This window comes from Sinocyclocheilus anshuiensis, unplaced genomic scaffold (genome assembly GCF_001515605.1).
Source record: "Sinocyclocheilus anshuiensis isolate Anshui unplaced genomic scaffold, SAMN03320099.WGS_v1.1 scaffold466, whole genome shotgun sequence".
Taxonomy (NCBI): Eukaryota; Metazoa; Chordata; class Actinopteri; order Cypriniformes; family Cyprinidae; genus Sinocyclocheilus; species Sinocyclocheilus anshuiensis.
In genome coordinates, this window is record NW_015544159.1 from 975,066 (window position 1) to 990,300 (window position 15,235).

Genomic DNA, 15,235 nt, shown 5'->3' on the forward strand with positions numbered 1-15,235 from the left:
ATTCCTATAGGTAGATGTGATCAGCTGAGACTCACGTGACCTGCCAGAACTAACGCTAACGCTTAATTTCTCATATAAACTTCTTATAAAAGACCTAATCGAAAGCTCCATTAACCCTGTAAAAGCTGACATGAAACTATAGCCTCCCAAACTTTTATTTTTAGAAATGTAGTTTATTGAGCATTAGATGAAACAATTATAATAATAATTAATTTATTATTATAATTGTTTTATCTACTAGCTCAATTTCGGGCTATAGTTTCATGTCAGCTTTTACTCAACAAAAAATGTTTTTCATATTTGATACATCATGTTTTTATGGCCCATATAGTATGATATGAATATGGAGCTCATACTCATGACTTTTTATTCAGAGGCCCATACTGAATTAAAATATGCAATTTGGTGCAGTTGCTGATATTTATATGGCCAACAAGTAAGATGGAATTCTGACAGCTTGTAATGTAAATTAATGACATTTTTAAAACAATATAGCAGACTACTTTTCAAAAAAATGCATATGAATATCAGTTGTCATTCTCTATCGCCCAATAATACATCATAAAAAGAGGATATTTTAATGCTTAGTTTTATGTTTGACGTTCTGTGGTTTTCATTGTAGGGGGCGAATCGTATAATGCAATCCAATACAATGATGACTGAGAGATGAACAAATTAATGCTCTTCGAAAACCTGATAACATGATTTTTCTAAAAAAAACAAAAAAAAACAAAAGATGTATGGATGATCAAGTAAACCTACATTCCTTCAGTCCAGTTCATATTGAAACATTACTAACAATATAAAATGTATTTTTACATTCACTTCATAAAAATCATTAAAAATTTCACAACAAATAGATTTCACAACCTGAAGGTGAATTATACTAAAAGGCTTTAGAATTATACATGTTTTTCAGCAAAGTGTTGATTATGTTGATAATTTACAGGCCTTAGACATTTATGTATCAAATAGGGTTAAGACTCCTAAGCTAAGAAAGAGCAACCTCTGAGCAATTGGTTTTTCCTCTGGAAAAGGTCTTACCTCAGTGAAGGATGACAGATTTCAGCATCATTGGATTGGTCACTTGGTGCTGTTGTTTGTGAAATCCCCACAGATTGCCCTAGAGCGCTCATATTTGCATGGTGCGGGTGTCCCAGGCTTGACTTGGCAGGCACTGAAAAATATCTACAAAAAAAATGGTCTTGATCAGTCCCAAATAGCCCGCGTGTGTGTCTGAGAGAGACAGAGAGGACGCGCTTTCGATATGGTGTGATGTGTCTTGACAGATCTGGTGCACTAGGACTCACGTGTAGAGATGGTGACCCATGCCTACTGGCGGAATCAGGAATCATAGCAATACTGCGGGGACTGTCCTGACCGGGTCCTGTGGAACGGGAAGAAACGTGTGAGCGTGCAGCCAGCCAAGCGAGAGGCTAAACTCTGAGAACTGAAACAGTCAACAACAGCATCAGAAATGAACTTTTAAGGGTTAATATTATTATGCGAATTAGCCACAAATTTGCCAAAATGTAAAATAGTTATGAATTGCCATGAGATGGGGGATTTAATTAAGAATGAACTGTGCTTGCTGATAGTGTTATTATTATTTGCAGCTACTGTTTTAGCACAATTGAACCGATTTCCTGAAGTAACAAGGCAAATCAGCACAAACTTTTTGTTCTTGTTTAAAGCATAAATTTAAGAAAAATGTCGGTTTATGCTTGAAACAGAGAGAAATAAAATATTGCAAGACATATTCTCTAAAAACAAGAGAATATCGTTCAAAGGTTTGTATGATTTAAAAAAAAATGTTTTTGAAAGACTCTCTTCAGTGTTTAAGTTTCAGTTTAAGTTAACTATAATAACTCTCATAAAGTCTGCATGTTTTTCATCAAAAAAATACAGTAAAACAGTAAAAAAAAAAGCTGTTTTCTTTTTTAATATTATTAAACAAGTCAGACAACTCTTTTGCCCCCCACATTTTAAATTACGACCACAGGAATAGGTTGGATTTACTGACTTTTCTCAGTATCTTGGTTATTCAGAGGAATCAAGGGTTGAATTATTGAACATATGTACATTAAGGATGGGTGGGAGGTGTGAAGATGCTAAATCTGGATTTAAAAAACAGTGAAACAACATGGTGCTGAACATAATCAACCCTTGCTCTGTGACGTGAAAATAACCATCTGTTACTTTATTTCAAGTCAACAAGTCCAAATATCTTGACATTAAATGTACAGAGACTAAGAGACTGGAAGGATATAAATGGATGATATGTTTGCAGCACTTTTGATTTCTCTAGAAATAGGCAATATTCTGAGTGAGAAAGAATGTTCAAATATGAGTTCTACCAGAAATTGTTTGGATTGTGGAAAGTCTATATTAGATTAGATTATAAGCTGAGCAAGTTATTACATTCTGACAGATGATTACGAATACAAACATGTGTATCTATAAGGCCGCAACGGCTATTCTAAAACAGCAGCGCAATTCAGTTACAAGTGCGTTCATGTAACAGTTTAATAAACAAGAAATATGCTTTGTCTGTTTTGCCCCCTGCCAGCAAAAACACCTCCAATGAAGCCACAGCAGTGGTGTGTCGTCGCTGGGTTGTTAGACGAATCATTGTTTTGAATGAATGATTCAATGACTCACTTATCACCAGCAGCTGATGCACAGACTGACGAATGTTTAAAATGTATAACAACGTTTATAATATTTAAAATGTATAATAACTAGAATCTATATTTTAGGGTACAAAAAGTTGCCCTACTTGAAGAAACACCTTTCTTTGTATGCTGCACCATTCAGCTGCAACACCATGGTATATTACTCAGAGCAAAGACCTGAGTCCTTCCCAGAACGGATCTTTGATGGAGCTGACTCATCTGCAGACAGTTGCTTTGAAAGTGATTCCAAGAAAACAGCCCAAAAACAGCACAGCACCTCCCTTTCAATGGCAGGCAGTGGAAACACGGTCAGGGTGTTTATACAAAGCAGAAGAACTATATATTATACACTATATGATATTTTTATATATTTTAATATGTAATTATTCCTGTGATGGCAAAGCTGAATTCTCAGCATCATTACTCCAGTATTCAGTGTCACGTGTTCCTTTAGAAATCATTCTATGCTGATTTGTTACACAATTATTATTAACGGTTCTTATTATTATCAGTGTTGAAAACCGTATATGCTGCTTAACCTTCTATGGTATGCATTTTGTTCTAACCATGAAATATTTTTTTAATGAGTTTTTATTACATGAAATACAAATCAAAACAGATTTTTGAAAGAAACAATTTTTTTTGAGGGGGGGGGGGGGGGGGGGGGCAGAAATTAATTCTTATTAAAAAATTAATAATACACATTTTTTTGTGATGAAATTAATTCTGCCCTTTTAATTCCCATAGTGCAATATATTGTTTAGTTTTTTTCAGAATAACAAGGAAATGAGTAGAAATTAATTCTTGCCATATGGCAACTCCATACCATAGAGGATTCATGTTTTTGTGGAAACCATGATACATTTTTTCAGTGTATATTTGTCTACCTCTACCAAACTCATTTCAAGACTTTAGACATAAACTGACAGATCAAAAAGTGTTTAAGATCATGAGAAACAACAATTCAGTCAAGCATGTCCAAACTTTTCATGTCAACATTTCAGGTCCATGTAAACATAAAACCTTCTATTTTGGGAACGCACTTATAGTGCTCTCCAGAGATCTTTCCCATCCTTTTAGGGTCTTTAATGGCCTAACAGAAGAAACATGCTCATTTTGGTGCATTTTAATGTGCAGTCATCACCAGCAGGCCAGATTAGTTCTGCCGAGTGGACATAGCGCATGAATAATGTATGGCTGGAGGAACAGAAAGACAGAACGTGAGAGATTGCCCCGCTTATAGTGAAGAGAGTGCCTGGTCTGACAAAAGAATAAGGTCATGGAAAACAGCTGGCAGACCAAAGCAAAGTAAGTGACAGAAAGGCCACAAGTAAAAAAAAAAAAAAGAAGATGCATTCATATATTGGAAATGTAGGTTAGAAGTTCATCCAAAAGAAGAGGTCAAGATTTGCCTAGTTAAAACAGTCCAGTGTGCCCCTGCTGGTAGATGCTGTAACTGCACAAAAAAATTGAACTGAATTGAATTGAAAGCTAATAAAATTATCTGTGTATTCTGACAAAAACATGTTGGCAAGCATATGCATTCGTAATACTATAGTATACTACACTGAAAAAATGAGGTGAAAATTTCATCACAAAAAAATGTGTACATTTCATAAATAATTACAAAGTTACAAGTAACACACTGAATTAAATGTGAAATTTTGAAGTAGAAAGACTGAAATGGTAATTTCTTATAAAATATATTCCAATAATCTTTGTTTTACAACCTCAACAAATACGTTTTACATTGTTTACAATTAACATTATACAACACTTAGTTCCAGTCATTAAACTGGAATTTTCACCGTTTGTATCCATTCCGCTTGCCTCTATTTTGCCTCTGCTGGATGTTAGTGAGCTTCTCTGCAGGATACATGTTTGTGCCAGTAGGTGGCGACAAGTGACTGTGTTTGTGGATGAGTATGGATGTTGCAGATCTGTTACAGTGCTGAATTATTGCACTGGACATTGATGAATGCCACTGTCTGTGATGAACAAAGTATTGCACGCGCAAAAACAATGTGCTAATACCCAAGGACATATAATACCCCCATGAAAAATTAAATGTCCAGTATTGGAGAGCCTCCCATAGGCTTTCATAAAATTAAAAGACTGTTGGGATTCCTCAGTCTCACTGTTCTGTTGAACCGAAACGGTTTCACTTTGATAGATTATTACAAGACCATTCGTATAAATCTGGTTATACTGTATGCAATTTGGGATTACAGAGTGACTCAGCTAATGGATATTTTGTCAATGGCCAAAAGCCAGAAATAGAGTTCTTAAATTCATTTACTGTAGAGATTATTGATTTCTTGCACTAAGATGTGTTAGGCTATGCAATTAGTTCCAATCTGTTCCTTTTATTGTAATTAATTTACATGATCTGATTAACTGGCCTTAATCTAGGTTAAATGCAACAAGGAGTCCAAGAAAGACTTGAAGTTCTGTAAAGGCTAAAATACACTACTTGACTTTAGTCCAGATTTTTGCTTCGATTTGCAGTCTGGATGAGTGGATGTTAGATGCCGAAAGAGAGCCACTCTGCAGATTTTGGGGAGTATGAGTTGACAGATTTTCTAGTTTAAGACTATAATTCTATCCAGTTGGAGGATATCAAACATGTTTGATAGTTTGAGCTGACTTTAGAACACTTATTGGCTATGTACACTGCAGCTAAATTTGGTTCAATTCCTTTAGTGCTTAAGCCTGTTCTCACAGTTCAGTATTTTGTGACAACTGCATTCTACAACCGAAAAATTCAGGTAGTGACAACCACTTACAGAAATGCTATGCAGTGTGTACAGAAATGAACTGAACTACTAGTTGTTAATGATATATTTAAGCATATCAGAGTTGTGATTTTTTTTATTTTTTTTTGTAAGTGCGGTGAAAGAAATCACAAGGTACATTTTTACTCATTAGGGTTGCCAGATCTTGAATATAAGCCACATACCAAAATATAGTGATTTGCACCTTTCTACTTTATTAACTCCATAAATGGATCACTTTATGAACCCAGCCCAAGCAACAAGCCCAAAGACATTTAATAAGCATTGCCTATAATAAGTGGACATGGCAACCCTTCAAGAGCACTCTCTGCGACGTAGCTTTCCAAACATAAACAAAACACGATGGCTCTGTTGGTGGTGGTTTAGTTAAAATCACTGAACATAGTGAGTCTCTAGTCACTGTAATATTAAATGGCCTCTTTACCCTGTTGAGTTAAGGCTGTTCTGAGCCTGCTCAATATTCAGTGTGAGAAGTGTAAGGATGGTTTCCCTACGGTGGTTCAGGCTGTAGGATTGCCGAATGACTAAAGAAACGTTATCAGCACGATGGTATAAAACTGTACATTTCTAGTCTATTACCACCCACTGCCACTTATACCAACGACGGAAATAAGCGCAGTTAGAATAGCTATATGTGGGAGAGCATTGCTATTGAATGACTATATTGTATTACAATAGGTAGCACTTCAAAGTTAACCTTGAATCAAGACTAGTTAGCAGATCATTAATTGCCAAATGGCCCTTTTGTTACTGAAGATAGGTTTGGGACAGGAATAATTTGATAATTTTTGACCTTACAGAAGCAATATATAAAAGCCAGACTAAATTATGGGCTATAGTATCAAATTAAACAGCTGTCATTTTTGTGTACATTTTTGTGTAAATTTGAGAAAAAAAATCTGGGCATCATACACTAAACAACTGAGGATCACACAGACTTTCAAACCTTCTGAACACAGCAAATTCATGCATGTGCCTCATGGCTAGTGACAAAAATGTGTGTTCTAAAATCCATTTAAAATATAAAACATGTTTATAAATGTCAGAATATCTGGGCAAAATCATTTAGTGTATTCCAACCTTAGAAGAGTCAATTTCAAGAACAATTTCATAAAAATAAGTAGCTTTGAATCTGACTAATCTAATCGTGTTATGTTTTTAAATAATCTGCACCTGAAAGTGGTGACTGATCAATCTTGAAACAGAATAGTGTTAGTGTAGTGTTATAAAAACAGAGTTCTGTCTATTGTTTGCTTAACCTTCGAGAACAGCATTTGTGTGCATATAGCACCGAAGACTAATGCAGAAATTATGCTAATGCTGGGCTATTTATAAGTTCATCAAACATGGCAATCTAAATAGCACACCAGTGGAGAACACCAGCATCCGTTTCAGCAGTTACCATTGTAACCAACTGCACACTTATTGTGATACAGTTTGTGTTTGCAGGTACATCTTCATAAGCCAAGAATAGTCCAGTGTGTCTGATGTTCTGCCTAATTTAATTAAAGACTATTAGAACGGCTTGCCATTCTCAAATCAGCCTGAACATCATTGAAATGGTGCTCTACCCTGTATATTATATGACATTTATTATGCATAACACAAAATGATGACATGAAATGAATATTAAACAATGTCTATGAATATCGTAATGTTTGACACATGTTGTCGGTTTATTAACTGAGGTGTAAATTATATTGAAATCTTTTTTAGACATAAGTTGTTTGCAAGACTGTCTTCCTGGATCAGTGATGCGGCTGGCCTCTTGGTGACTGCAGGTAATAATGTGTTTTGCCTGTGTTCAAGTCAGAATATTGTTCTTTTGTTTAAAATAACTACAGTATCAGTAGAAACATTACATTTTAGGTAGAAATTATGATTGGTTGTGTCTGTTAAGCATCATTACTCATTTAAACTCTGAATGCAAGCTATATTTTATTTATAGAACAAAGTATTTGCTGGATGAAATGTTTGGCTGCCCTTAGTTTCTCTCCTCCTTCCTCTCTAGATATTTTGCCAAGTCAAACTGCAGATAGATTACACTCTTTCCTTTTAGTCAGCTCTTATATTATTTCCAACCGGCAGAAAAGTATAGGCCTACCTACTATTAATTATAAACTGCTCAGTAAAACAGTAGTTCATAAGCATAAATTGTATACTACTAAAAAGTCAATAATAATAATACTAATAATAAACAATTTGCCAGTGAGGTAAGAAAAATAATTCAAGATCTATTTTTGAAAACAATTATTGCTTGTAAAAGATTTACCCAAAAATGAGCATTTGCTGAAAATTTACTCACCTTTAGGCCATCCAAGATGTCGAAGATTACGTTTCTGAACAGATTTGGAGAAATGTAGCTTTACGTCATTTGCTCAAAAATAGATCCTCTTCAATGAATGGGTGCCGTCAGATTGAGAGTCCAAACAGCTGATAAAAAACAAGTGAAAGTGACGTGACGTGTAGTCAATTATGGTGTCCCACACACAGCAGTGAGTAGTGACCACACACACACACACACACACACACACACACCCGGAGCAGTGGGCAGCCATTTTTGCTGCGGCGGGTACAGTTTCAAAAGTAGCGCACTTAAAAACCGCCCTCGCGAAGTAGCATTTCTGCACTGTGAGCTCACAGGACTTTATCAGTGCGCAAAAACGTTTTCAACACCGCTTGTTAACCCTTACGAAAAATAAGTTTATTCAAGTGTGCTATTAGTATAGTTCTTTTAAACTAAGACCTTAGGAATAGGTGTTTATTTATTTATTTTATTCGATAATTAATCACTCACAAACAAAATACATCTTTGCTTTAGAATATAACAGGTAGGCCTATGAAACATAAGGAAGTCTATACAGAGCCATTGAGAGAGGTCTCCATCTACTGCAATCAAAGTCCCTTTCTTTTCTATAGTCTTTGCTGCAATGAACCAGGGGCCTGATGTATAAACGTTACGTAAGCTGACAGAAGTCCATCCATTTCTTTGTTGGAAACGTTTCAGTGATGTCATTGTAAATAGGCCTAGCCTACTAATTTTTCCATGACCACGGAGGAGAATCGGAGATTGTGGGTCATATTCAGCGGACAGGCATGAACACTGTATTTTTTAAATATTTATTTCAACAAATGACAACCAAAACCAAATCCCTGGGAGCTTGTTAACAGTTTTGTAGCATTTTAAAATGCTGGCTTGATGTAGCCTACTTAGACAGTGAAATTCAGTATCTCACTGATATATTCAGTATCATATATCATTTATCACTGTATATATGATTACAGTGCTATATGTGTTCCTGTGGCTCAGTGGTAGAGCATTGTGTTAGCAGCGCAGAAGGCCGTGGGTTCAATTCCCAGGGAACACACATACTGGTAAAAAATGTTAGCCTGAATGCACTGTAAGTCGCTTTGGATAAAAGCATCTGCTAAATGTATGAATTATATTCAAAGACATGCAGATGAGCCCAGAATATGAACTCCACGGGTTAAATTACACGTTATAAGTGTTTTCCTCCCTTTAGAAAACCATAAAAAGAAAACGCTTAACATGGCTTATGCATTGAACAGACATATTTTGGGCTCATCTGTTTTCCTACACATAGTATGCTTAATTAAAGTGTGCAAAGAATGTTATATTTTTGCGCGAATAATGATCATTGATGTGAACTTGACTTCACCTGATGGCTTTGGAACATAGACGGTAATGATAGACACAAGGACGCGCTCCTTGATCAAACAGTCCATTAGGTTTGAACAGGTCTGAACTTCAAATGTGATTTTTGCTGGATGGGGAGTTAAATGTTAGAATTGGACTGACTGCAAAGGATGCTGATAGACCTAAGTGAGAATGAAAAAAGTTGAATTAGGCAAGCAGTTCCCCGCTTCCCGTACCAAAAAGTAGTATACTTCAAGTTTATTTTATTAAGTATACTTAAGTAAAGTTCAAGTATATTTTTAAGTATACTTTATGTAGCAAGTATACAAATATCAGTATACTAGTAGTATACTTGCAAGTGTACTATTTCAATACTCACTGGGACTAAATTGACCCACTTTCTAGTATATAAAAGTATACTTTTAAGTATACTTTAAGTATAACAGTAGTAAACTTTGAGTACACAACTAGTTTACAACAATATTTTTAGCTTGTACTGCAACTATACTAAAAGTGAACTTATATGAATACTGATAGTTTTCTAATTAAATACTTGTAGTAGCATTTTTAGTACACTTTGAAGTATAGTCTTAGTAAACTACTAGTTTAGTAGTTTTATACTGCAAGTATACTCGTAAGTTTTCTTTAAGTGAACTTTACATCATACTTTAAGTATACTACTATGTCCCTATTTAGGTATTAATTTGTATATATTTTGTTATATAAATATCTGAACATACAAAAACATTTTATTCTAGCTTCATGCATTCTTTTTTTAACACTTGAATGTGGGTAAGTTTCATAAAAAAATAAATAAATAATAATAAATAAATAAATAACAAAAATAAACATTTTGAACAAAAAGCTGAAAAAGCTGAAAAAAAGACTATGAATTGGATTCAGAACGATAATCAAAACATAGAGAGTCGATCAACACCCCAAAGCTTGACAGTTATTATTACCTCTTCAGATGTGTACTAGCGCCCCCTACAGTATAACAATGAAAACACGGATTCTAGGAACACAAGTATAGCTCAAATATATTTAGACTTTTTCTAAGTAGGCTATAAGTCAAGTATACTTAAATGTCATTTTAAGTATATTTCTGAGAAGTACATAAAGCCCATTTCTGAGAAGTACATAAAAAGTAGACTAAATTTTATTTAATCCTATTTTTTAGTTTAAAAGAAGTATACTAATAGCACACTTGAATAAACTTATTTTTCGTAAGGGTTACAATCCCTGCCGGTACCGAGACTCAAACTTGGATTCTAGTCCGACTCTCTAACAATTAGGCCACGGCTGGCCCAAGCCACATGGCTCCATCAAACACTGCGTGTTTGTAATAAACAAATTCACCATCGAGACGTTTTAAACTTCAAACCATTGCTTCTGGCTAAAATAGGAGTCCTCTGTCCATAAGGTTTACATTTTTTGGGGCAAACTTTTCCTTTAAGTAAATGTATTTTGTTTTTAAGATATTGCACTGGAAAACAAGACAAAATACTGATTAAGAAAGTGATTTTCAAAGTGGATATATTTGCATGTCCATTATATACAATGCCATAATCACTCTTTTGCTCTGATTAACTAAAGCATGAACCTAAGTTTGAGAACAGATATTTTATACATTTAGATGAATTTGGGAATCAGTTTAGAGTAGACTTTGGCAGTATAGACTTATAATATATGTAAAGGGATAATCAACGGCTAGCCGTGCATTAACCCTGATAGCACACGTACATCGTGGAGATGTCTATTTGACGTCTGCATTTACATCTGGAAGACATTTTTTTAGAGTGTTTGCTCATCTGCAATACGTCTATAGGATGTTTCATTTTAGATGTCAAATAGACATCTATTAGATGTCTTTAAGATGTTTATGATTTAGAATGTATGTAAAACTGACATCTTATAGACGTCTGGCAGATGTTTGTACACAGCAGATGCTTTCCAGCTCAAAAGATCTTTAACAGACATCTTGCAGACGTACGTGTGCTATCTGGGAAAAGATTTTAAATGCACGACGTGGAGGCAAAGAACCGGCTGACGCGAAGCGGAGGGTTGCCTCCGCGAAGTGCATTTAAAATCCTTTAATGCACGGCTAGCCGTTGATTATCCCGCTTATTCCATGGTCATTTGCCAAGTTATAGACAAGTTAAAACTAGTATTGTTCTTTACAGCGCAATATTTGATCGAATGGGTAAAAATGGCAGTTTTCGTTAGTTATGGCACGTTAGCTCTAGCATTCTGCCAGTATTCAGACAGACCATGGAATAAATATTATGAGAGGTGTTCCTGTACAACTTTTATCAAAACCTGCAGGTAAACAGACACTGGTGACTGCATAAATAGACCTCTGATTGCACTCACTATGGTTACTGTATCTATGGAGACCACAAGGCCACCTCACATCATGGCAGTCTAATGAAACTCAGTATAAATCTATACAGTAAAGTCTGGCTTTGTTTGCATTTTGCATCAACAGACCATGACTAGTGTTTTCAAAATTAGACTGGCCATAAAATAAGCAGCAAATAAACATTTATCCCAATGAAAATTTAATTATAAAAAACATAAAAATGCAAATAAAAGATTAAAGAGACATAAATAATAATGGCAGGATCACAGGTCCACTACACCTAAAGGTGCCATAACCAAAAACTTTCCTGTGATGGATTTTAAACAGTGATGGAACAAGTGCAGACTCTGACTTAAAGTGTCCCATTCCACTTTTCACTGTTGAATATTAATTCATATAAACGTATATAATAATAAAAACGTATTTCAAGTAACAATGTCTTGCCAAGGTTGAAAAAAGTGAAACAAACATACACAGTCTATAGCAAAATGTGTAAAACAGTCCATTTAAGCTGGTATTTCAAAAAGTACACAAATAAAGAAATTAAAAGATAGCTAAACTGCTATAAAAATATCAAATTAACAGATACATATTGCTTTATAGCACTACAGACTACAGTCTGTATCACTAAGAAAATCTAACATTTTTCATAACAAGGCATAGAAAACAAGGCATAAACATAAAAGCACAATTGTCTGCATGATCCTTATGAACAGCATTTACAGACACAAATCAAATACAATAAATAAACCAACAACAACCAAAACTTTGGGACAACACAAGACATTATCACCCGTCCAAATACTGCAGAATGCTTTTCATGTTGTAAAATCATTAACCAGCACAAAAATTATATTTATTTGCAGTGTAATGTTGCAGTGTAATGTCTTGCATGTCTACACAAAAAAAAAAAAGCCATCTCATAAAACTTGAGACGTTTGAAAACATTGTTTCTATGAGACTGATGACACATGGCACCGAGGACTCCACCATCGCCACAAATGACAAGCCTAAGGACAGTCCTTTAACCATTTGCTAGAATTCTTCAGTGTAACGAGTAAAAAACACTGATGTAAAGTACATTTCAGTTATTTGTAATTACAAAGTGTGAGAATTAATCCGCTGAACAGCAGTTAATCTTGTAGTCGTGCTTCAGGCAACCGTTACCACTTTGTCATAGTCATTAATGCTTTCTGTGTCTGACATGTTGGTTTCATCCTGGTTCTTGTTCTGACAGCACAAGACAGCGAGGAAAAGGCCGGCTCCTCCCAGCAGCACGAAACTCCCGCTGAAGTAGAACGCCAGGTCATAGCAGTCCAACCAGTCGTAAATCCAGCCTGGAGTGAGAAACAAAACAAATGGTAGAGTCACTTACTAAATTGTACTGTATGTCGCTCCGCACAGTCTGCAGGTAAACATTCTGGATCTGTACAATTCTGTCTGCACATTCAGAACTTAAGTGAGAATGCCATTTTATTTCTAATTCAATTCCTGAATTTGAATTGATATACTGTAGCAAACAGAATGTATATATACATTATAATATTATATTATATGCATATATACATTATATGCATTTGCATTTGAATTGCTGTAAGTATAGTTTTTAGTAATACATTTCATTTTTTCATTACAGTTCATGTTTGAAATGTCACCTGGGTCAGTGAAAAAAGCCAAAATAAGGAAAAGAATCTTTCAACAATCTAGTTTTTAAAATCTATAGAGTATAACTCTAACATTTCAAAATATTCTGACAACTTTCAAGAGGATCTTCAAGGGGTGTTTTTTTTTTATGTATTTTTGAATAAACTAATAGATCCAGACAAAAAAGCCACACCATTGGCATGCCTATAGAAACTCATATGTAATATATATATATATATATATATATATACTATTGTAGGTTCAGTTAAGATTTTGAATTAGATTTTATCGTTGTATTTTCTGTTTTCTATTTTAATTTTAATTAAAGTTTTATGATTTTTTTTTTTATATGACTACGTCGTTTTTATTAAATGTTATTTATTAGATTTAGTTTATTTTAGTGTGTTAAACTAAATGAAAATTAGAAATGTTGCCTTGGAAACTAGCTGAAATAAATTATGTTAAATTTTTTTTTATATTCTATTTTATTTTATATAAGTTAATGTTTATTTTATTTTAAATAAATGAAAAACTTTTTTTTTTTTTTTATGGATTTAGTTTTAGTTAACAATAAACTGGGGTTTGTGTCATCAATTCAAATTAATTGATTAATTGAAAATAATCCGATTTTTAAATGATCATTTTTTGCCAAACTCTATTCTGTACTAATTAATTTCGAACTAATGAAGTGAATTTTAAAGGCTTGTATAGAGCCCTAATCTAACAGATCTGAAATCAGCAACAGGTCAAAAAATTACCTGCGACTGGTGGTCCGAGCATTATACTAAATCCACCGAAGAACATCAAGATGCCATATGCCTCAGTCAGACGATCCATTCCCACAACCTTAGTAGTCATGTAAGGTATGACAGACCAGTTCCCAGAAAAAAACCCCAGCAGCGCTGAGATGACCTGCAGCCCAGCGTAGTTCCTGGTAACGGGGATTATGAGAAGAGCCACCCCTGTTCCCAGCAGGGTGAAGGCGTACAGAAAGATGCTGTTCATCCAGCGGATGTCCATCGTGACGCCCAGCAGCATCTTCCCCACTCCTGCAGCAATGGACATGATGGAGACCAGCGGGATGGTGCTGATGCCACTGATCAGACCCTCGCTCTGCGCCAAATCCTCCAGGAAGAGAAGAGGAGTGTACGCTCCCAAGCAATATGCGAACAAAGACACGCACGTAGCCAAGAAGACCCTGTTCTGAAGCAGTTCCGCCGTCGAGTGCAAGTATTCAGAGTACTCCTTCTGGTTCTTCTTCACGAGCCGCACCAACGCCATGTAACTCACGAGGCTCTTCTCATACGGTGGTGGAGGGTCTTTCGTCTCCCCTGTGATTAGTACGTTGACGGACTGATTTTTATTGATTGGGTCTTCCACAACAGGGGCCATTTCCAGAACCTTCTCCTCTGCCTTCTCGGCCAGCGCTGCTCTCTGTTTCAGGTAGTAGGCCGGCAGGTGCAGGGGTCTCATAAGTCCAGCACAGGCGATGATGTTTAGTGCAAAACAGCCAATAAGCAAAAGGCAGCCGTCAAGTCCAAAGAGTGCAATGAACTCATTCTGCACAGTAGCGTAGAGAAAACCTCCAATACTTGTACCTGAAAAAATTAGACGGTTAAGTATTACCAATATTGGGATTGAATTATTTTAGGTTTATGGAATGTCAATGTTATTTGTTGTAGGGTTGCACGATTAAGCAAAATAAAACCAAAATTGTCATATGGCTTAGTGTGATTACCAAATCACAAAGGCTGCAGTTTAATGGAATAAATATATGCGCTACGTGTTTCAGAATGAATCGCGGCACTGTTTTCTCACACGAGCAGCTCATTATCCGCCAGTGTTTTCAGCATCTCAGAGCAGCTCGGTTAGCAGTAAATGCTGTTCCGCACAAACTCCATTTCTGCATCTGCTCAGAGTTTGGGTCGCTTTAACATGTATTTGGGAACATAATATGCTCCAACTATCAACCATCTTCCCATACTTGTAATAAGAAGCGCTTGTCAACAAAAGAGAAGCTTTAAAGGGGTCATATGATGCGATTTCAAGTTGTCCTTTCTCTTTGGAGTGTTACAAGCTGATTGTGCATAGATAAGATACC

The 15,235-nt window shown here is 35.4% G+C and overlaps 1 protein-coding gene across 1 annotated transcript in view; it reads right to left on the reverse strand.

Moving 5' to 3' along the window:
- Window positions 1-12,335: 12,335 nt before the first annotated feature.
- Window positions 12,336-15,235, reverse strand: part of LOC107695515 (monocarboxylate transporter 9-like) — a 6,357-nt gene continuing 3,457 nt past the window's right edge. The window contains exons 5-6 of the mRNA XM_016495458.1: window positions 13,893-14,732; window positions 12,336-12,827 (exon numbers count right to left, since the gene is read on the reverse strand). Of these exons, the coding sequence (XP_016350944.1) occupies window positions 12,643-12,827; window positions 13,893-14,732 (1,025 nt within the window). The 3' untranslated portion in view covers window positions 12,336-12,642. The remainder of the gene's footprint in view (window positions 12,828-13,892; window positions 14,733-15,235) is intronic.